We start from the raw sequence: 24,401 nt of genomic DNA, 5'->3' as shown, positions 1-24,401 counted from the left end.
GGGGGAGGGGGTGTAACATCATCGCGCGACTTATTGTCGATGAAGGTGATCATCGTTCTACTGGGATATGGCAACTGAGGATCACTCCAAAGGTGAATGTCGCAAAATAGTTCAAATCGTGAAAAGTCTGATAAATATTCTTCCTCATCAGATTGGCTCGGTAAACCCTTCAGTAATTACCCAAAAAAAGAATAAGACAATAATTATCACAATGTAGTAGTTAGAAAGATTACAATGTAGTAGTTAGAAAGAATCGTGTACCTACATTGTAACATTTCCCTTTGTGACATGGGATATAGGATGTCAACTGCACCAGAAGAATCACCATCACCAATACATCTAATCAATCTAATACACCTAAATAAGACATGATGACATCATACTTTGTTTACATGTACACATTCATGCGGGGACGAGTGGCTCTCAACCCTACCTGGTTCCTATATGAAAGCGCACATGTAAACAAAGCATGACGTCATTATGTCTTAGGTCTATTGATCAGTGTGCTTCTCTTTATTCAAACGTCTGCTTATAATACAGTACGTCAGATTGGTGATGCGATTGTTAACTTGATGATTGATGCATGGAATTCGGCACACAGTCAGAGTATGTAATGAGAAGGATATATCATAGGCGTAGCCGGGGGGGGGGGGGGGTAAGGGGGGCATTTACCCCCCCCCCCCAATATTTTGTAAAGACTGCCTTTTTCCATTCAAATGCCTTTTTTCTTTCTTTCTGTATATTGGGCTATAGGGTCATCGCAGATTTGTCCTTTGAAAAAACGTACAGGTATAAAATAACAAGCAATGGCAATCATTTTGAAAATTTGGAAAATTGCTTGTCATTCTTCTTTTATTTTTTCAAAAAACAAATCTCCGATGGCCCTATAGACCTTTATCATGCTGCCACCATTTCAGTCATGTTCCCTGTGTCCAATCACAGTACCGAATGATAATGTTTCTTGTGCAAAAAGGAACTAGACTATTTTTCTTCCAGCCTCGCTTTGGTTACGTTGATTTGAATGGGGAAAATACAAACGGCCGCAACATGATAATGGTCTATAGCCAAATATCTGCCCAAAGACATACTCTGGACTGTGTGCCAACAGCCTTGCATTTATCATCAAAGTATAAACAATCCCCCACCCCTTACCTGCCCCACTCATGTGCGTTTAATTTAATGCGTTTTTTTTACCTTACAGTATGATGGGATTGAGAGATGGGATTGGAATGACGTCTGGATCATCGAGGACATGAGCCCAGATCAAGGGAGGACAACTGACATTCCGTGGGAAAAAAGGGGGGATTATTCCCCAGGAGTGTTCCTGTTATTCAAGTTTAATATTAGCATCACAGAAAATGAGTAGAAAAAGTAATGATTAGATTTTTGTTAATAGTGCGATTTACAGGGTTTTTGAAATTTAATGTATACAATCAGGAAATTAGCAATGTTAGAAAATCATTCTGCCATGCATTTTCTACTTATAATAAAGGTATTCTATATTCAAATATATAGGGGACAAAAATGTATACCTTTCAAATTTAAGTGAACAAAATACCATTCAAATTTTAGTGGGAAAAAAAAACACAAATCAGCTTAACTATAGAATCTGCAAATCAACTGCAATATCAATACGACGTATACACCAAATCGGATCTCTAAAAAATAACGACAATATAGCGGGAGGGGGTTGGGGGTTAAAATAATATTTAAGTTGTATATAGTGGTCATTTTTAGTTAAGACTAAGTGAACACTTGAAACTGGAAACAGCAAATAGAGTGTAGTGCAGGGGTAAATACTCTGTGATAAAAGTTGGTAAATTACACACAGGGATGATCACAAAAAATTATCATTCTTGGATTATAAGCTTAGATACGGGTATTGGAAATATGGTTAAAATACATTGAGGATGGGAAAAGGAATATTAAGGTTTGTGAACAGGCTTTAAGTTATTTTTATGTTAAACGTTTTTAATCATCGATGGAAAAGGGTTTTCTTATATTGTTTCGACCAAACTTGATATTTTGAAAAGAATTTCGATGACGATTAAACAAGAATCAGCAGTATTTTTTTAAAAATAAAGCAAAACCACTAAACAGCTAACATCATCGTATACAGTTTGTATACGTTGATTGAAAGTGGGCCCTCGTATCAGGTGTCAGTAGATTTGCATAATCGTACACGCTCTACAACGAGTGTTATAAAATTCAGCAATAAACTTCCTGGGTTTTCTTTTCTTTTATATAACCAGCAAAGGGTGAGATGACACCTTATCCACACGCACATCCCTGAAAGAAGACAGGATCCTATCCAAACCTACATCCCGAGGAGAAGACGTAAGGAGAGGATGCTGTCAACACCAGACTCAGAACAGAGAGGCAACAGAAGAGCATGGGGATTCCAAACATCAACCTTCCAGGGAGTCAGGATCCTAAACGTCCACACATCTTATAGGGTACAACCTTATATTACAATTCCCATAGACACTAGAGCTAAATGCCCATACTTCAAAATTCTTTTAAAAGTACTCAAAACTCTCACAGGCTTTTAAGCTGCACAGAATAATGGTGATTAACATGTCACCTTTCAGTTTCGTTTCATTGTTTGGTGAGTTGACCATTGACTTTTTGAGATATTCTCACCCAAAGAAGACGACCCTTATTTTCCCCAATGCGGAAAAGTAGCCATCTTGAAAAAACGATCCCTCCACAACCTGGCAAAATAGTGCCACTTTCGAGCGCGTCGAGCCCAACTGCATCCAAAATGCTCAGAATTGGAAGCCCCAAGTCCGGGCCTGAGGTTCATTGCCATATCTCTTTAATTCCCTAATTTTATGGCTCTCAGAACTGTCTAATATATAATATTTTGAGGGTATCACTTTTATTCATGAGCTCGGCGGATGAGTTTGTCCTATTTACCGGTGTGCACCCTTTACTAGGGAAGGATATGAGCCAAAGATAAGTAATCCTTACCTTTAGGACCCTGTTCCTATCAGGTTAAAAGACTCACCAAAAGAGCTGACTAAATTACACTCAAAAGTGACATTCTGATATTTTTTGACACATTTGAACAGTTGGCAATGGCACCTTCTTGAATATCAGCAGGTTTAATTTTGAAGGAAGATGATAGGGCTTTGATTTATGAGGGGTTAAAGACGACGATGACAAACAGAAAACATATCAAAAAAGCAAGATGGCGAACTGCAAAATAAGGTATATAGAAAAGTCACCTTTTTTAAAAAGGGCTTTCAAAATTACAACTAACATGAGTTTATCTGAAGAAACAAGACAGTTTTAGCCTGCAAAAGTCACTTTGGTACTGGACAGTCATCTGCAAAAGTCAGTTTTTGAACAGAACTTGTAAAAATAGAGGTGTCCTAAAGATAAAGATTACCCAAAGATATATGGCCACATAATTATCACTACCACATCCCGAGTGGATGCCATGTACAATGGTAGATGCCAAGGCACTCTCTGCAAAACGATGAACCTTATTTTAATGTTAAGAAATGTAAACACAAATAAAAGCTTGGCTTGAAAAGCAAAATAATCAACCTGATTTTTCGTAAGGAGCTTCAGCCTAAAAGACGGCTTATAACACGAATCTATTTCTTTTCAAACTTCCTTGTATATAGGAAAATCACCTAGTCTGGTTCTGATCCAAATCTGCCATGATAGCCTTAAAAAACCATGACCATAGACCACAGGGGACAAGGGGACATGACCATGCAGGGACAGGAGGAAAGCAGCAGGCAAAGCAGGACGTGATCTTTTGGACTGCATAGAGAGGAACTTGAACTTAATAATGGTTATATCAAACTCCTGCCTATACGGCGGGCTGCCAAAGGCGCCCTCTTGAGCCCAAGTTAAGAACACAATCCTTCTTTCAAACTTCCAAGGACACGTTCTGTAGTTCAGTAAGTGATGAACCACCATTGACAATGCGATTATTCTCCCCTTTGGTTTCAAATTTGGTTATGAAATGAAAGATGAAACTAATGACTTATAGTATAAACCAACGAATTAGAACCGTAGCTATGTTCACATCATTCAAGTCTGAACAATATTGAAACTTTGTGTCAGTACATGTATAACAATTCTTTTCATGTATAAGAAATCAATAATATCAAAAGTGTGCTGATTAAGGAGTTGACTAACTTGGTTGCCATGGAAAGCTGGAGCCGGATGGGAATTTCCCCGTCTTTTTTTCCCCCAAATGGTTTTCGCGGGGTTTTCGCCCATCCCGTATAATCAGCGAATTCTTTAAATCTGTACTTAAATCAAATGTAAGTTTTGTGTTCACCTCACCTATGTTTTAGCAAATTATAGTTTATCCTATCCTGCACCACTTTTCTTGGGTGATTGTTACTTATGTTTAAATTATATTTAAAACTTTGGAATGAAAGGCCATGACGGATATCATACCCTTGGTAAAGAAATACAAAACAAATGAAGACGTTATTCACGAAGAGGAATCAGAGTCTCGAACAATTATCATTTCAGTTATAGCATTTTAATCAGAACTACTATTATAGTGCAGATTTGGCGATATATCTCGATTTTTAAGAATAACAACAAATGTACTTTCAAGTAGGTTGCATAAGAAATAAACCGGCATTAATATTGATTGGAACACAACATCCGGGTGTTGAATTTCTTTCTTATCTTTTAACACTTGCAACCACTGAGCTCAATTTTAAATAAAACTGAAGGCGGTGGAACTATGCTTCCAAAATCCGAGAGATATTGTTCACGTTTTGCCAAAATTGGGATCCAAATTTCCGAAATCGGCTGCAGGGAGTGAGCATGTTAATCAAAATTGAATATCAACGTCAAGTGAAAACAAGTAGAAGATCGGCTGATTCTTATACCTAAATTATTGGATAACAATGCCCAATCACGGATCCTACACAGAAGGATAAGCGACTGTTCTGAGCTCCAGTACAAAATGCACTGAGCGGACTTGCCTTAATTGGTTAGACGCGTGATAACGGGCATTAATACCCGTTGGCGCGTAATCGCGAATTTTCCAGGAGTGCCATTGTGTCAGTTTTGTTTTGCTTGACATCTTAAACGGAAATATTCATAAAACTGTATGCAAAACTACTCCTAATGTAGGACATAATTCTTTCAAAATTGTTGAACGATAAAATACTTCAGGATATAACAGATGGTACTGTGCACTTTTTGTCGTCATAGATGAAGTATTTACCCGGAAAATAAACGTCAAATTTCGAGAACACAGTTTACCCACATTTCGTTTATAATTAGGATTTTATTAAGAGGTTTTAGACAGATGTGATCCCGAACCGATGAAACAAAAGCGACATTTTATTGTTCCGAACCGATGAAACAAAAGCGACATTTCATTGTTCATTTTAAAGCTTAAGATATTGTGCTCGGTTATGCAGTTATCACTTATCAGAGTTCAATAATAAAGACCAAAAACGTAGACTCATGGATATTCAAAAGTAGGCCTATAGTTAGCTGGCTTGACAGAATCCTCCGCACCCAGGGGTCTTTGTTGACAAGTATTCATGGTATTTGCCACCAGTACGGGCCGTTATCGCGCGTCTAACCAGGAGTTTGGCCACGTCGTTGTTGTTTGTAGGATCCGTGGCCCAATGAACCCAGGACAATCATACAGGAAGCTCTGTTAGCTTGGGAAACGCCAACGGAGCTTATAATTCCGTGGTCCAGACAAACGGTACAAGGAAGAATCGGAATGACGGCAAGGCAAGGTGCGCCCTCACTGAGGGAATTGGTGTCTTCTTTAAATTCGGTAACAATGAAAGTAAAAAAAACCAGGAACACAGGAACACAGACATGCCCTCAAATGTGACTTCGGCAACCTCGAACTAACAGAGTATGTGCTTTCATTGGCTAGTAACTTTCTGGGGACTCAGCACGGTACGTAGCCACGGTTGCCCGCAAACGGTGAGTTTTTCGCCTCGCGAGGCGAAAGAAATTAAACAGGACAAATATTTGCCTCACAGCCTCGCGAGGCAGAAAACTCAGCGAAATGGGACCGCCACGTGTTTCTGAGCAAGGTGCTGAACAAACGGCCTCGAATTACTTCTTGCTCAGCACCTATAGCTCTCGTGTGCGGCGGGCACAACGCGAGGGGCTTAAAAGTCAAGTAAAGTAGTGAAAACTTGCAAGAGCCACTTTGTTTCGCGACTGTTCCATCAAAATGAAACAATGAAAACATTGCACAGATTAGACCTGACAAACAGGTTCATTCTGGGCAAGACAGGTCAAAATACAGTCAACAGGTTCTTTCCAGGAAACGAGTGAGGACACCTTTTTTTTATAGCGGAAATATGACCTGTTTTCAACCGAGGTTATCAAAGAAAACTAGCGGTTGCCATGAAGGACAGGCTCACGTTGACGGTCATTGATGTACGCGTGCGCGCGCGCACAAGTTGATATTGAAACCGTAATGCAAGCACAATTTCAAATGACTTTCACTAAGTCTTGTACCATCAGACAATAGGGACCGAGTTCAAAGATTTGAAACTAGGGTAAGGCTAAAAAAAAACCTTTAAAAAACAACCCAAATAGCACGACTAATACTTGAATGAGGTTTTGCCTGTAACACTTTCAAAATCTAGGATATGAAAGCCAAGTCATTAAGCTTTCTTTCAGTACAAGAATCATTCACATGCATCCCTATGAGAATTGTTTCCGTTTTGCTGAAAGAACACTACAGAGCGTCCTGGGAAAAAAATGGTGCAAGTAAACCCCTCCATTTTTGCTAATTTACAACCAAAATGTTCTCCGGATGTTTACACCATCTTCAAGGTAATAGATTAAGCTTGAGAATACCGTTTGTTTCATTGAAATCGCTTTTGTAAATCCAAAGATTATGTTTGAATAACCGCAAAGCCAAGAAACCCATTTTGTGCCACTTTCTGTGAAGCAGTAAAACCAATATACATATAGTCCTAGTCTAAAAGCAAATCACGTTACTGTTAGTGATTTTAACATTTTTAAGGAGAGTGAACCTGTCTGTACTATTAAACTGTTTCAACATAACAACAAAACCCTTAATTGTCGTGTGAATGGAATGTTTATCTTACATCCATGGGGATAATCTTATCAAGAGAGCCATACTGGCATTGTCTGATCTTTTTTTTAAGCGCTTGCTTCTTAAAAGTGGCGCAGAATGTTTTTTTTTCAGCTTTGCGGTTATTCAAACATATCTCTGGATTAACAAAAGCAATCTTATTAACGGTATCCTCAAGCTAAATCTGTAACCTTGAAGATTTGCAGTAAATTCCGGTTGTAAATTGACGAAAATGGCGGGGTTTACATGCACCATTCTTTTCATGACACACTGTGTAATTTTTTGTGATACGTGGAACGAACTTAATAAGACGGTGTTTGTGTTCAAAATGCCATAACTTGAAAAGTACATAAGTAAATTGAATGATTCTTGCACTAAAAAAGCTCATTGATTGGGCTTTCTTATCCTAGATTTCGAAAGTGCTACAAGCAAAACTTTCACTCAATTGGTCCTGCCATTTGGGATGCGGTGGGTTTTTTTTGGTACCCACCCTGTATACAGGTTTAACTCGTGTCTCCCGTTTTACCCCAAAGCAAAGTGGCCTTCAAAATGTTAAAGAGTTAAGGCTACTGATATATTGTTCCCGCAAATTATTATCTGTATTCGTGCTGCCTTGGCCTGATGACATTGCTCTGGTTGAGGAAATGTTCTGGTTGAGGAAATGCTCTGGTTGAGGAAATGCTGATGCGACGCGAGGCACCAACAAGTCAAACATAAGTACAATAGGATATCTGGCATCGGTCAAGGTATGTTTGTTTTCCGATGAAACGTAACACACGGATGAGGAAACAGGTGTCACTGTGCAGGGAGGCTGTCAAGAGCCTTTAAAAGGGAGAGCGCGGACCGCTTAGCATCACTCCGCACCTTCACTTTCTAGAGACACTCGATTGATGTTCTGGTTGTTGATCCTGAGGTGAGTTGTTGTCTTTGATAACATTTTGGTCTGCTGCGCGCATGCAGTCAGGACTTTCACTTCTCCTTCCCCCAATTTCGCCGGCTTTACACAACTCATCGCTTCCACTCGTCCATACACGTTTGCATTAGTGGGCTGATATAGTCATACGGTGAAGAATTCCCCAATTAAGTTAGTGGTGGGTGCCTCGTGTCGGAACTTGTTTTTGTCGGAATCGGAATTCGGCTTTCCTGTAGGCCTACTTCTCAATGTTCAATCTCATTTATCAAAGGTCATACGTGATATTTTCTTCTTTCGTTTTAATTGCATGCACGAGGTGTGGGCTTATACGTGTGCCCATCTATTATATTCATTTAAAAAAAAAATTATTTCTAGAAACCTGGGACCGATTGATTAATTTGATTCCTACAATATATCGTTCTTGTTTTGTTTTTAGGGACCCTTATACAGTACTAACTATAATTTTGAAACTTGCCCGTTCGCAGTTGTTTCATTCATGCAATAAAATTTCGGTATGATTGACTTGAAGAAAAACTATTGGGTCAACAAATACATTGAGTCGAAAATAACAACGTCACACATTTAGTTTCAAACTGATAATTAATTTATAGACCTAATCGTTCACATTCACTCAGAAACTATTGCCGAGGTGACGAAAAAACTTTGTCGAAATAGACTGATTCTGTCTTCACGGGATTTTAGTTTAACGGTGACCCCCCCCCCCCCCCCCCCGACTTCCGAATGTACGTGCGTTGGCCTTGGATGCGAATTTCGTTTCATGTCTTTGAAATTAATCACGTTTAAAACTTATTCATCGTCTTTTCTTCTTTCTCTGCAGCTTATCAGCTTGAATCTCAGCAAAAATGACGGCAAAGGTAAGACAAATGCAAAGTCAAGTCTGTCATGTACGAGGCTATGTGGCCCATCTAACCGGCGTTTATCTCCGGTTTCAGTGGCATGAAACGACTGGAAATGTCTATTTTTCCCCGGGATGGGATGCCAGTCCATCGAAGGTTACTCTTCAACCAATGCCAGTACCAATTTTTACTGGGTGTTCAGCTAGACGCAAGTGTGGATAAAGGGGCTTGCTCGAGGACACAACGTGTGATCACTCTCTGATCATTCACGAAAACCCTAACCACTATGCCACACATTAACAACATTCACCCAGTGCTGCTGGGTGAATGTTGTTAATGACTGTGTACAAGACTTTTAGTTGATTTGATTCCCTCCTCTCTTCAAACTAAAAGTAGCCAACGTGTGTATCACGCTTTTCACTTAAACATTTTCTAAAAACAAAACATTGAACAAACAACAAAAGAAGGAGAACGAAGTCCCGAACCTATGTTCACAGGAACGGAGTGCCCATCTCTCTTTCGAAGCGATTGGGCCAGACTCGAATCCATGAAATGCTGCTGTTGGGGGGGGGGGGGGGGGGATCACCACACCTCCTCCACAGCGAGTCTGTTACCTTCCCAGCATTGAATAATGCCGGTACCCATTTAACACCAGGGTGAAGAGGAGTTATTGAGGTAAAGCGGGGCTTGAACCCACAATGTTACGATCATGAATCCTGTGCCCTTCCGCTAGACCACACGTGCCCACAAGAAGTTATGACACTGCTGAATGCGATACACTAACTCAGACTTTTTAACCAACTGAGGTATTGTTTTGTTTCTTAGATCACCCTTTACCAGGATTCGAACTTCGGGGGAGCATCCCGAGATGTTACAGGAGACATGAGCGAACTGAGTTCCATCGGCTTCAACGACCGAGTGTCGTCGATCAAAGTTGTTGGGAGCGTGTAAGTATTTTTCAAAATTACCAGTGGGAATGACTCCAATTTTAATGTACGGAACTGCTCCAATTTTAAAGTAGTCACTGGAATAGCCGCTTGCAAAGCAAGTGTGAATGATACATGTGCAGATTCGGCCATTGATGATATGCAACACAAGACTGCCAGATTCTGACAATTCAACAAGCGCCTTCTACTAGGTCTTCGGTAGCCCGTTGTTGTATTACAAAAACATGGCAGCCAATTGACCAATCAACAGGTTAGGTCTAATTTCTGGTCAAAATGACGTCACAATTTGTAAAGTCGTCTGTGATTGGGTGACAGCCGGGGTCATGTGTAAAATTTGCATGTTCATATAAGACGTTGTTGTGGAGCTCGCAGGCTCTGTTGAACAACGAATGATTCCCTAATTTTAAAGGGAGTAATGAAATGAATTTCGCAGATAGTTTGTGCGAACATCTACTCATCTACCTGTGTGGAAATACCACGGGGAAAACACCCCCTTCACCCCCCGCCGAATGTCCAACCCTGCGAACTCGTCTAACTGTGTGAAAAGGAGGGGGGCAACAGCACATGCCCCCACCCCGCTGAATCGCCCTACGAACATCAGCACGTGCCCCCCCCCCCCCCCCCTGCCGAATGTCTGACCCTGCGAACATTTACTCATTTGTGTGAAAAGGAGGGGGCAACAGCACGTGCCCCCACCCCGCCGAATGTCCGATCCCTAGGGTGAACCCCCCCCCCCCCCAATTTACAAACATGAATTCAACCAAATATACAGAGCACTGTTGAAATGTGCCTCGATTGCCCCCTTTGAAAAATGTGTGCAATCCCAGGTGCAACCCAGAAGTTTCACCCTAGTTAGGCCACTTCAGAAACGATTTGATTTCGATCATTCAAACTTTTCTCCCCCGAAACGCACTTTTTAAGCTACAAGCGTTTGTAACGAGGTTATCATATACAGTCATGTAAAACAAATCATACTGATTGTTGCACGCAGGTGGGTTGGCTATGAACACACCAACTACAACGGTCGCCAGTACATCTTGGAGGAAGGTGATTACCCAAACTGGGATGCCTGGAAAGGTTCCAATGATCAACTCTCCTCGCTGAAGAAGCTGAACCCGGTGAGCCCCCCCCCCCCCCCCCCCCCAAGTGAAGGGCCTGTATGGTTCTCATCCAGAGTCGTATCATGATTTTATGCGCGGGCATGGTAATAGGCTTATGAGCTCCGTGCGCCAACAAAAAAGGGCGCCCTTTTACCTAGCAACGACGTCCCATGGGTGGGACATTTCGCTGGCTGACGCGCACCGTCCCTTGTGCATAACGCACGTACACCAGGGCATTTGTTCTATTTACACGCAGTGGCCGCGCTTCGCAGCAAATGAATTGCAGTCAGGCAAGATGGCGTCGGTCGGTCACCCCCAACTGTACTTCCTTTGCCGGTGAGGGGGGTACTTGTGAACGGAGCGGATAGAGCAACTGACCGTCAGTCAGTCAATAGCAAATGAATCTTCTTCAGTTTGTATTTGTCTCGTAGTTTTACATTTTAACAATTTTTTTTTTAGAAATAAAAAGGTCATATTTTAAGGTTTTCCTTTTGATTTTCATTCCTTATTCTATTTAATAATTGAAGAGCGTATTTACGCAAAACGGCTCTTACATCCACCTTGGCTAATTTTGAGAAAAAAAAGTGAAATTCCTGAGAATGCATGGTCAATTACTTTGCGTTGATGGTGCTAAGTCAGTATCTATAAGAAGTGGATGTAAGCCTCCTGTTAAAGTGAAGTGTCATGGCCTAGCGGTCAAGAGCACCGCACCGATGTTCTGGTGTTTCAGAGGCAACAGTGGCGTAGGTGTCGAGCCCGGGTGGACACTTAAAGCCGTAGTTCAAACTTCCCTGCGGAGTCCTCAAGAGAAGAACCAACCAAGTACCAAGCAGCCGTTTTGCAAATAAGCTCTTCAATTGTGGAGCACTTTGAAAATCATAGTTTTTCGCTAAACAAGGCCTTTTTTTATTAGGCCTTTATTATGAAAGACATTCATAATATGGTCTCCTGTGGACCGTTTACGTCACCACTGCACCCAACATGCCTTTGGCGCACCAAGAGCATCTCATCATTACGCCATTTCGTTATCTCTATCTGTATAAATACAGGACATCGGGGACTCGCCGCAGATAGTTCTGTACCAACACACCAACTACGGTGGCAGGGCTGCGACTTTCACCTATGGAATTGACAACTTGAAATACTACAACTTCAATGACGAAGCTTCCTCTCTCAAAGTCAAGAGCGGAATGTGAGCAAAAAGTTTATAAGAAAATAATGTTCAACTGTCATTCTTCTGATCCTAAGACATTATTCCCACGACCGCAAGTGGAGCCCTAGACTTGACTTAAGTCGGAATTGCTTCAAGTCTGTATCTTAAAAACTAAATACAAAAAATCACAAAATTCACTCAGTTTACATCTTCCCAGAAGCCGGAAATCGAACCAGCTGGCCACAGTGGTGAGAGGCGAGCGCTTTACGCGCTAGCCACCCATGCCACCCTAATGACATGAACCGTGGTAGAAATTAGTTTTAATGCGAATTTGCTGATAATTAAATACATATTAACTAATAAACTGATATTTCTGCATTGTATTGGCATTCTTCCAAGTCTCAATGACGTTTTCTTCCATTTGAATTTCTAGAAGTTGAAAACAAAATCTTACCTTTATAAAAGAGACCAGTCTTTCAACATGCCTTTGTTTTTGTATATGTACAGATGGATCTTGTACGAACACAGCAACTACGGAGGCAGGCAGTACGTCGTGACAGAGGGCTCCTACCCACACTGGGACAATTGGCGCGGTGCCAATGATCAGATCTCCTCACTCCGACCAATCAAGGAAGTAGGTTCATTCTCTATAAAAAATTAAAGCAATGGAAAGGTACTATATGACTTTATGAGGTGAAGACATGATGTTTGGGTTAGATCTTTCTTGCCATAACATTATATATGTGAATGCGAACTTTTTTTGTCCAAGGGAGCTAGGAATTCAGTGGCTAATCTGTGCCGGGGACTGGGGTGGGGTGGGGTGGGGGTGGGGAGTGACTTAGATAAAAATGTGCCCGGCCGTGCAAATATGAAAAGGCGTGGGGGGCTTGCTGAACACAACATGACACTGTTTAAAATTGCACTGTCCTACAGCGGTCGGACAATTTGATATTGAGTGCTCCCTCAAGTTTCCCTTCCAAATTGGACGTTTGTTACACCGTAGTGCTGGTTCCTTTTTTTTTACAGCCGTTCTTTCCCACCGAGGTCCTGAGCATGGAGTTCGACATCGCTGCGGGCCTGCTCAACTCCACCCCGGTGGCCCTGGTCAACCTGTCCCAGCGGAATGACTCCAGCTCGGATCAGCAGGCCTCGTGGTCTACCAAGCGCACTGTGACCACCACCAAGACTTACGAGTGGCACTGGGAGAACAGCACGGCCGTCAGCGTGTCAACCACCTTCAAGACCGGCGTGCCCGTCATCGCTGAGGGGGAAATCACGGTGAGCGTCGAGAACACCTTCTCTATTGGCGAGAACCGGGGCGAGGAGAACACCCAGTCGGATGAGTGGGCCTTCAACCTGCCGGCCACCGTCAAAGCTAAGACCATGCTGCGCGTGCAGGTGAAGTACCTTAAGGCCAAAAAAAATAATTATATTTTCAAACAATTAACTAGGGAGGTTAAAGAAGAATTTCCAATTGGCCAATAGTGCTAAGCCATCGAAAGAATTGAGGACTTTTTTTTAATACTCTCAACAAAAAGAGAGCACTGGGACCCTTGGTTTCAGTGCCAGTTTAAATAAAGAAGTTCCGTGGCAGAAGACTGACAAGGTTTACTTTGTCCTTTGGACAAATTTGCCGAAGTTCCACTATTATTTATCGGCAAAGTTCTCCAAGGAAAAGAGGTTTCGTTCTCGTCACTATTAACCCTCCTGCTGTCTGAACAGTCACAGACAGTCAAAAAATCAATTCTCTTCCCCTGCCATGCCTTTTACACCGGCTATAGTCACCAACAGTCAGATCATATTTCAAGCAAGCACTGTTACTAGTCAAATTCAATCAACAGAAAAAAAAACAGGCAAGTGGTAGGCACAGCTGGCTTAATCACCTATACAATCATAGCATAGCTGCGTGAAGTCACATAAACAGACAAAGCCAGTCAATCCTGCTTTTTACGGTTGAAAACAGTCACTTGATTGATTTCGACTGCAACGACAACTGGGCACAGAATGTATGTTTGTATAGGAGGGTTAATTTGATTTTGTTGTCTGGTACCCTACGCAGGTCAACATCCAGCAGGGTAAGATTGACGTGCCCTTCTCGGCCCTCCTACAGAAGGGCACCAGACGCTGGAGGGAGGTGGGAACGTTCAGAGGCACCCAGAGCTACAATCTGCAGGTGGATTACAAGGAAACACCGCTGTAGAGAAACGTGTCTGTATTACTCAGGCCGAATGTTGCTGGCTAAAATAAGATACAAGCCGAATATAGACGGGAAAAAATCTAAGGAGTACTTAACACATTGATGGCTATGGCACGGTTAAAAAAAAAAAGTATTTGGGTTAAATATAGAATAATAAAACATGTCCATTTTTGAGAGGGGATTTTTGACGCGACCACCAAAGTGACCTCAGGATACCTGAGTGTTGTTATGAAGAGCCAGAATCTCGTTTATATTAAAAAAAATAAACAGAAATGTCTTTAATAGTAGGACCTTTGAAACCCTAGTCTCAGATGCCAGGAAATGCCTAGATTGCACCAGAGAGCATCTACAATCCGAAATTTTACAGGCCCTTGGCGGGCCCCGGACCCCACGCCATTAGTGGCTGGGACTCACTGCCGCCAACTTTCATCCGGACATCTGCCTGCTACTCTTAAACATTTTGAAACCTCTGACGTTTCTATTAGACTCATTTCATATTAATTTGTTGGGTAAAATCTGATGTTTTTATAGCGCTTGTAATGTTATCAACTCACTTATGTTTTAACCAGCATATCATGGAGTGTTACTTGAAAGAAACATCTACTTCATAAGCAGAATATGCCAAACCAATTTCTATCTTTCAAAAAATATATAAATGTTATACTCAGAATTAGTATTGTTCGAGATTAGGCCAAATAAAAAAAAACATATTTAGCGTCCTGCCTTTTTGAGAAAAAGAAGGAGGCCCTTTTTTCCCTTCAAAATGATCGCCCGACCGGGCTATTTTTCAAGATGGCCGCCAGTTTTTTTTTTTAAATGGTCGTCACTTGGACTCAGGAATGACATAGGCCTTCTAGCTTTATATGGGCTATAGATGCAACAGACAAAGAGGCCAAAATGATGTCACTGTTTAAAATTTATCATTTTTTCGTTTCAAGAAAAAGAAAAAAAGAGGCGGCCTCTAAAAAAGGAAGCAGGCCCGGACGCTTAACATGTTTGTTTTTTTCACTTGGCCTTATATTGGAACTTTAACGGAATTGAACTATTGGACTTTCCAGACGGAATTATGAAGATCAACTTTAGGATAATTAAAGTTATCGTTTTTAAGAAATCCTGTAAACTGATGCCAGTTCAGCAAACAAGTGGTTTCAAAAACTGAATTTGTATAGCAAAGAAGTGTCGGAAACAAAGGACATATGGACCGTTGTGTGTGTTATATTATCCGTATAATCACTAAAGCTGTAACTTGGGCATACTTATTGTTGTCGTCGTGATCTTGTCTCTTATTTACATGTAGTTGATGATTAATCTCATTAATGAAATGGAGTGCATATTGAGGCCACATACGCATGCTGTCCATTTTGCCAAGATATTACATTAAAAGAGCATTTAAAAAGTAGCATTGACATTGTGGTGTAATTTTTTTTTAATGCAATCCTTAAAATTGCACAGATCGTACTTTCATTTTGCTATTTTTAAGGGCATTTTTGGTGCCTTTTTAGTTTTGATGCTAATGCGAATCTCCATATTTGTGAGCAAAAGTGTGATGTCATTTCAGAAAGAAACCCCACATGGGCGTCGCCATGATTTTTTTAGGGGGGGGGGGGGGGAGCAAAGCACATTTCCCCCCGCCCAAATAATTCTTGTACTTTCTCTAGCATATTCTCAATTTATCATGTTTTCGAGGGTGAGCGGGGACATTTACCCGCCCTACCCCACTGACACCCCCTGCAGACGCCCATTTTGTTAAATGTCCATGAAATGAGTAGTGTAACGTCACATCTTGTTCTTTCTTGGGGGGGGGGGGACTTCTCAGGGGGGGGGGGGGGCAAGTGCATTTTACGTGTTTTACCAAGTGTCCCAAATCTGAAATATTTTCCATATCCGTGGTCATAAAAACTATAAATTTTCGGCCCAAAAATCAAACTTCACGAAATGAAGTCAAACTTTCACACAAGGCGCATAGATACCAGGAATGAATTCCCGGAACATTTCAGCTCAATACAGTCAGGATCCAGGGAGAAAGCACAAATGTTGGGTGTTTTTTTTACCGGTTGACAATTATAGAGAATGGATAAGTAACTGATTAATCAAATTGACTGCCAGAAACTTACCGATCAATACTTCTCGGATATTCCAAGTTATGTATTTTCCAAACACACTAGATCCTGTGGTGACTGAGATATTTCCATGTGTTCTCTATGTAAGCAATATCAATGTCAGCGGTCTTCATCTCAGTGGACAAAGCAGTCCAACAATTATATGCTCGCCAAACTTCCTTGTGGTTGGTGTTCAAAATCCTCCATCCCGTACGATCACATCGATGGCATTTTCAATAGTATTTTAATTCAGTATAAAGCATAGCTGCAACACTAACCCGAACAGTCCTGAATCCTCCAAATTCAATACTATTTTGCACACCCCCTAGGGAGTTAAGGGGAAAATACAACATTTGCAAACATCAAAAAATAAAACTACCAAATCATTTAGAAATACCCAAAAATCACACGAGGTGCCTATAGGCCAGAATTGAATTCCCTGAAGAGTTCAACTCATTACATGTAGTATCCAGTGAGAAAAGAAAACATTTAGATTTTTTGCAAAATGCCCCCAAAACTTCAACGTTTTCCATAGCCGACATCATCAAAAAAGTCAGTTTTTGACCCAAAAATCCAACTTCACCAAAATTACTCACAAGTTCACACGAGGTGCCTAGAGGCCAGAATTGAATTCCCTAAAGATTTCAACTCATTACATTCAGTATCCAGTGAGAAAAGAAAACATTTAGATTTTTACAAAATGCCCCCAAAACTTCAACGTTTTCCATAGCCGGCATCATCGAAAAAGTCAGTTTTTGACCCAAAAATCCAACTTCACCAAAATTGCTAAAAAGTTGACACCATGGGCCTAGAGGCCAGACTTGAATTCCCTGAAGAGTTCAACTCATTACATTCAGTATCCAGTGAGAAAAGAAAACATTTAGATTTTTCACAAAATACCCCCCAAAACTTCAACGTTTTCCATAGCCGGCATCATCGAAAAAGTCAGTTTTTGTCCCAAAAATCCAACTTCACCAAAATTGCTCAAAAGTTCACACCATGGGCCTAGAGGCTAGCATTGAATTCCCTAAAGATTTCAACTCATTACATTCAGTATCCAGTGAGAAAAGAAAACATTTAGATTTTTTACAAAATGCCCCCAAAACTTCAACGTTTTCCATAGCCGGCATCATCGAAAAAGTCAATTTTTTACCCAAAAATCCAACTTCACCAAAATTGCTCAAAAATTCACACCAGGTGCCTAGAGGCCAGCATCGAATTCCCTGAAGAGTTCAACTCATTACATTAAGTATCCAGTGTGATAAGTAAACATTTAGATTTTTTACAAAATGCCCCCAAAACTTCAACGTTTTCCATAGCCGGCATCATCGAAAAGGTCAGTTTTTGACCCAAAAATCCAACTTCACCAAAATTGCTCAAAAGTTCACACGAGGTGCCTAGAGGCCAGAATTGAATTCCCTGAAGAGTTCAACTCATTACATGTAGTATCCAGTGAGAAAAGAAAACATTTAGATTTTTTACAAAATGCCCCCAAAACTTCAACGTTTTCCATAGCCGGCATCATCGAAAAAGTCAGTTTTTGACCCAAAAATCCAACTTCACCAAAATTGCTCAAAAGTTCACACCATGGGCCTAAAGGCCAGAATTGAATTCCCTAAAGATTTCAACTCATTACATTCAGTATCCAGTGAGAAAAGAAAACATTTAGATTTTTTACAAAATGCCCCAAAACTTCAACGTTTTCCATAGCCGGCATCATCGAAATAGTCAGTTTTTGGCCCAAAAATTCAACTTCACCAAAATTGCTCAAAAGTTCACACCATGGGCCTAGAGGCCAGATTGAATTCCCTAAAGAATTCAACTCATTACATTCAGTATCCAGCGAGAAAAGAAAACATTTAGATTTTTTACAAAATGCCCCCAAAATTTCAACGTTTTCCATAGCCGGCATCATCGAAAAAGTCAGTTTTTCACCCAAAAATCCAACCTCACCAAAATTGCTCAAAAATTCACACCAGGTGACTAGAGGCCAGAATTGAATTCCCTGAAGAGTTCAACTCATTACATTCAGTATCCAGTGAGATAAGTAAACATTTAGATTTTTTACAAAATGCCCCAAAACTTCAACGTTTTCCATAGCCGGCATCATCGAAATAGTCAGTTTTTGACCCAAAAATTCAACTTCACCAAAATTGCTCAAAAGTTTACACGAGTAGCATAGAGGCCAGAATCGAATTCCCTGAAGAGTTCAACGCATTACATTCAGTATCCAGTGAGAAAAAAAACATTTAGATTTTTTACAAAATGCCCCAAAACTTCAACGTTTTCCATAGCCGGCATCATCGAAAAAGTCAGTTTTTGACCCAAAAATCCAACTTCGCCAAAATTGCTCAAAAGTTCACACGAGGTGCCTAGAGGCCAAATTGAATTCCCTGAAGAGTGCAACTCATTACATTCAGTATCCAGTGAGAAAAGAAAACATTTAGATTTTTCACAAAATGCACCCCAAAACTTCAATGTTTTCCATAGCCGGCATCATCGAAAAAGTCACTTTTTGACCCAAAAATCCAACTTCACCAAATTGCTCAAAAGTTCACACGAGGTGCCTAGAGGCCAGACTTGAATTCCCTGAAAAGTTTAACTCATTACATTCAGTATCCAGTGAGAAAAGAAAACATTTAGATTTTTCACAAAATGCCCCAAAACTTCAACGTTTTCCATAGCCGGCATCATGGAAAAAGTCAGTTTTTCACCCAAAAATTCAACTTCACCAAAATTGCTCAAAAGTTCACACGAGGAGCCTAGAGGCCAGAATTTAATTCCCTGAAGAGTGCAACTCATTACATTCAGTATCCAGTGAGAAAAGAAAACATTTGGATTTTTCACAAAATGCCCCCAAAACTTCAACGTTTTCCATAGCCAGCATCATCGAAAAAGTCAGTTTTTGACCCAAAAATCCAACTTCACCAAAATTGCTCAAAAGTTCACACCAGGGCCTAGAGGCCAGAATTGAATTCCCTAAAGATTTAAACTCATTACATTCAGTATCCAGTGAGAAAAGAAAACATTTAGATTTTTTTGCAAAATGCCCCAAAACTTCAACGTTTTCCATAGCCGGCATCATCGAAAAAGTCAGTTTTTGACCCAAAAATCCAACTTCACCAAAATTGCTCAAAAGTTCACACCATGGGCCTAGAGGCCAGAATTGAATTCCCTAAGAGTTCAACTCATTACATTCAGTATCCAGTGAGAAAAAAAACATTTAGATTTTTTTGCAAAATGCCCCCAAAATTTCAACGTTTTCCATAGCCGGCATCATCAAAAAAGTCAGTTTTTGACCCAAAAATCCAATTCACCAAAATTAATCACAAGTTCACACGAGGTGCCTAGAGGCCAGAATTGAATTCCTTGAAGAGTTCAAATCTTTACATTCAGTATCCAGTGAGAAAAGAAAACATTTAGATTTTTCACAAAATACCCCCAAAACTTCAACGTTTTCCATAGCCGGCATCATCGAAAAAGTCAGTTTTTGTCCCAAAAATCCAACTTCACCAAAATTGCTCAAAAGTTCACACCATGGACCTAGAGGCTAGAATTGAATTCCCTAAAGATTTCAACTCATTACATTCAGTATCCAGTGAGAAAAGAAAACATTTAGATTTTTTACAAAATGCCCCCAAAACTTCAACGTTTTCCATAGCCGGCATCATCGAAAAAGTCAATTTTTTACCCAAAAATCCAACTTCACCAAAATTGCTCAAAAATTCACACCAGGTGCCTAGAGGCCAGAATCGAATTCCCTGAAGAGTTCAACTCATTACATTAAGTATCCAGTGAGAAAAGTAAACATTTAGATTTTTTACAAAATGCCCCCAAAACTTCAACGTTTTCCATAGCCGGCATCATCGAAAAGGTCAGTTTTTGACCCAAAAATCCAACTTCACCAAAATTGCTCAAAAGTTCACACGAGGTGCCTAGAGGCCAGAATTGAATTCCCTGAAGAGTTCAACTCATTACATTAGTATCCAGTGAGAAAAGAAAACATTTAGATTTTTTACAAAATGCCCCCAAAACTTCAACGTTTTCCATAGCCGGCATCATTGAAAAAGTCAGTTTTTGACCCAAAAATCCAACTTCACCAAAATTGCTCAAAAGTTCACACCAGGGCCTAAAGGCCAGAATTGAATTCCCTGAAGATTTCAACTCATTACATTCAGTATCCAGTGAGAAAAGAAAACATTTAGATTTTTTTGCAAAATGCCCCCAAAACTTCAACGTTTTCCATAGCCGGCATCATCGAAAAAGTCAGTTTTTGACCCAAAAATCCAACTTCACCAAAATTGCTCAAAAGTTCACACCATGGGCCTAGAGGCCAGAATTGAAATCCCTAAAGATTTCAACTCATTACATTCAGTATCCAGTGAGAAAAAAAACATTTAGATTTTTTTGCAAAATGCCCCCAAAATTCAACGTTTTCCATAGCCGGCATCATCAAAAAAGTCAGTTTTTGACCCAAAATCCAACTTCACCAAAATTGCTCAAAAGTTCACACGAGGGCCTAGAGGCCAGAATTGAATTCCTGAAGAGTTCAACTCATTACATTCAGTATCCAGTGAGAAAAGAAAACATTTAGATTTTTTACAAAATGCCCCCAAAACTTCAACGTTTTCCATAGCCGGCATCATCGAAAAAGTCAGTTTTTGACCCAAAAATCCAACTTCACCAAAATTGCTCAAAAGTTCACACCAGGGCCTAGAGGCCAGAATTGAATTCCCTGAAGATTCAACTCATTACATTCAGTATCCAGTGAGAAAAGAAAACATTTAGATTTTTTACAAAATGCCCCCAAAACTTCAACGTTTTCCATAGCCGGCATCATCGAAAAAGTCAGTTTTTTACCCAAAAATCCAACTTCACCAAAATTGCTCAAGTTCACACCAGGTGCCTAGAGGCCAGAATTGAATTCCCTGAAGAGTTCAACTCATTACATTCAGTATCCAGTGAGAAAAGAAAAACATTAGATTTTTTACAAAATGCCCCCAAAACTTCAACGTTTTCCATAGCCGGCATCATCGAAAAAGTCAGTTTTTGACCCAAAAATCCAACTTCACCAAAATTGCTCAAAAGTTCACACCAGGGCCTAGAGGCCAGAATTGAATTCCCTGAAGAGTTCAACTCATTACATTCAGTATCCAGTGAGAAAAGAAAACATTTAGATTTTTTACAAAATGCCCCCAAAACTTCAACGTTTTCCATAGCCGGCATCATCGAAAAAGTCAGTTTTTGACCCAAAAATCCAACTTCACCAAAATTGCTCAAAAGTTCACACCAGGGCCTAGAGGCCAGAATTGAATTCCCTGAAGAGTTCAACTCATTACATTCAGTATCCAGTGAGAAAAGAAAACATTTAGATTTTTTACAAAATGCCCCAAAACTTCAACGTTTTCCATAGCCGGCATCATCGAAAAAGTCAGTTTTTCACCCAAAAATCCAACTTCACCAAAATTGCTCAAAAGTTCACACCAGGTGCCTAGAGGCCAGAATTGAATTCCCTGAAGAGTTCAACTCATTACATTCAGTATCCAGTGAGAAAAGAAACATTTAGATTTTTTACAAAAATGCCCCCAAAACTTCAACGTTTTCCATAGCCGGCATCATCGAAAAAGTCAGTTTTTGACCCAAAAATCCAACTTCACCAAAATTGCTCAAAAGTTCACACCAGGTGCCTAGAGGCCAGAATTGAATTCCCTGAAGAGTTCAACTCATTACATTCAGTATCCAGTGAGAAAAAAAAACATTTAGATTTTTTACAAAATGCCCCCAAAACTTCAACGTTTTCCATAGCCGGCATCATCGAAAAAGTCAGTTTTTGACCCAAAAATCCAACTTCACCAAAATTGCTCAAAAGTTCACACGAGGTGCCTAGAGGCCAGAATTGAATTCCCTGAAGAGTTCAACTCATTACATTCAGTATCCAGTGAGAAAAGAAAACATTAGATTTTTTACAAAATGCCCCCAAAACTTCAACGTTTTCCATAGCCGGCATCATCGAAAAAGTCAGTTTTTGACCCAAAAATCCAACTTCACCAAAATTGCTCAAAAGTTCACACGAGGTGCCTAGAGGCCAAGAATTGAATTTCCCTAAACATTACATTCAGTATCCAGTGAGAAAGAAAACATTTAGATTTTTTACAAAATGCCCCAAAACTTCAACGTTTTCCATAGCCGGCATCATCGAAAAAGTCAGTTTTTGACCCAAAAATCCAACTTCACCAAAATTGCTCAAAAGTTCACACCAGGGCCTAGAGGCCAGAATTGAATTCCCTGAAGATTTAACTCATTACATTCAGTATCCAGTGAGAAAAGAAAACATTTAGATTTTTTACAAAATGCCCCCAAAACTTCAACGTTTTCCATAGCCGGCATCATCGAAAAAGTCAGTTTTTGACCCAAAAATCCAACTTCACCAAAATTGCTCAAAAGTTCACACCAGGGCCTAGAGGCCAGAATTGAATTCCCTGAAGAGTTCAACTCATTACATTCAGTATCCAGTGAGAAAAAAAACATTTAGATTTTTTACAAAATGCCCCCAAAACTTCAACGTTTTCCATAGCCGGCATCATCGAAAAAGTCAGTTTTTGACCCAAAAATCCAAACTTCACCAAAATTGCTCAAAAGTTCACACGAGGTGCCTAGAGGCCAGAATTGAATTCCCTGAAGAGTTCAACTCATTACATTCAGTATCCAGTGAGAAAAGAAAACATTTAGATTTTTTACAAAATGCCCCCAAAACTTCAACGTTTTCCATAGCCGGCATCATCGAAAAAGTCAGTTTTTGACCCAAAAATCCAACTTCACCAAAATTGCTCAAAAGTTCACACCAGGTGCCTAGAGGCCAGAATTGAATTCCCTGAAGAGTTCAACTCATTACATTCAGTATCCAGTGAGAAAAGAAAACATTTAGATTTTTTACAAAATGCCCCCAAAACTTCAACGTTTTCCATAGCCGGCATCATCGAAAAAGTCAGTTTTTGACCCAAAAATCCAACTTCACCAAAATTGCTCAAAAGTTCACACGAGGTGCCTAGAGGCCAGAATTGAATTCCCTGAAGAGTTCAACTCATTACATTCAGTATCCAGTGAGAAAAGAAAACATTTAGATTTTTACAAAATGCCCCCAAAACTTCAACGTTTTCCATAGCCGGCATCATCGAAAAAGTCAGTTTTTGACCCAAAAATCCAACTTCACCAAAATTGCTCAAAAGTTCACACCAGGGCCTAGAGGCCAGAATTGAATTCCCTGAAGAGTTCAACTCATTACATTCAGTATCCAGTGAGAAAAGAAAACATTTAGATTTTTTACAAAATGCCCCCAAACTTCAACGTTTTCCATAGCCGGCATCATCGAAAAAGTCAGTTTTTGACCCAAAAATCCAACTTCACCAAAATTGCTCAAAAGTTCACACCAGGGCCTAGAGGCCAGAATTGAATTCCCTGAAGAGTTCAACTCATTACATTCAGTATCCAGTGAGAAAAAAAAACATTTAGATTTTTTACAAAAAATGCCCCAAAACTTCAACGTTTTCCATAGCCGGCATCATCGAAAAAGTCAGTTTTTGACCCAAAAATCCAACTTCACAAAATTGCTCAAAAGTTCACACGAGGTGCCTAGAGGCCAGAATTGAATTCCCTGAAGAGTTCAACTCATTACATTCAGTATCCAGTGAGAAAAGAAAACATTTAGATTTTTTACAAAATGCCCCAAAACTTCAACGTTTTCCATAGCCGGCATCATCGAAAAAGTCAGTTTTTGACCCAAAAATCCAACTTCACCAAAATTGCTCAAAAGTTCACACCAGGGCCTAGAGGCCAGAATTGAATTCCCTGAAGAGTTCAACTCATTACATTCAGTATCCAGTGAGAAAAGAAAACATTTAGATTTTTTACAAAATGCCCCCAAAACTTCAACGTTTTCCATAGCCGGCATCATCGAAAAAGTCAGTTTTTGACCCAAAAATCCAACTTCACCAAAATTGCTCAAAAGTTCACACCAGGTGCCTAGAGGCCAGAATTGAATTCCCTGAAGAGTTCAACTCATTACATTC

At 40.2% G+C, this 24,401-nt stretch overlaps 1 protein-coding gene and 1 long non-coding RNA gene across 2 annotated transcripts; both read left to right on the top strand.

Moving 5' to 3' along the window:
- Window positions 1–6: 6 nt before the first annotated feature.
- Window positions 7–4,080, top strand: LOC119734346. Its single transcript, XR_005272060.1, has 3 exons — window positions 7–92; window positions 1,202–2,456; window positions 3,636–4,080. It is a non-coding gene; the product is annotated as an uncharacterized LOC119734346 (long non-coding RNA).
- A 3,754-nt stretch (window positions 4,081–7,834) lies between these two features.
- Window positions 7,835–14,942, top strand: LOC119734343 (gamma-crystallin N-like). The gene is made up of 8 exons (XM_038207804.1): window positions 7,835–7,982; window positions 8,821–8,857; window positions 9,665–9,786; window positions 10,778–10,904; window positions 11,936–12,078; window positions 12,547–12,673; window positions 13,066–13,437; window positions 14,099–14,942. The coding sequence occupies exons 2-8, from the start codon at window positions 8,846–8,848 to the stop codon at window positions 14,237–14,239; spliced, it is 1,044 nt and encodes a 347-aa protein (XP_038063732.1). The 5' UTR covers window positions 7,835–7,982; window positions 8,821–8,845; the 3' UTR covers window positions 14,240–14,942.
- Window positions 14,943–24,401: the final 9,459 nt, after the last annotated feature.

The sequence above is a fragment of the Patiria miniata genome, unplaced genomic scaffold (assembly GCF_015706575.1).
Source record: "Patiria miniata isolate m_02_andy unplaced genomic scaffold, ASM1570657v1 HiC_scaffold_27, whole genome shotgun sequence".
In the NCBI taxonomy this organism is placed as follows: Eukaryota; Metazoa; Echinodermata; class Asteroidea; order Valvatida; family Asterinidae; genus Patiria; species Patiria miniata.
This window is presented reverse-complemented; position numbering and strand designations above follow the sequence as displayed.

Excerpts from the sequence above, each read along its gene's own strand:
- LOC119734343 (XM_038207804.1), top strand. Across the intron at positions 9,787-10,777 it reads ATCAAAGTTGTTGGGAGCGT|GTGGGTTGGCTATGAACACA; the intron begins GTAAGTATTTTT and ends TGTTGCACGCAG. Across the intron at positions 12,674-13,065 it reads CACTCCGACCAATCAAGGAA|CCGTTCTTTCCCACCGAGGT; the intron begins GTAGGTTCATTC and ends TTTTTTTTACAG.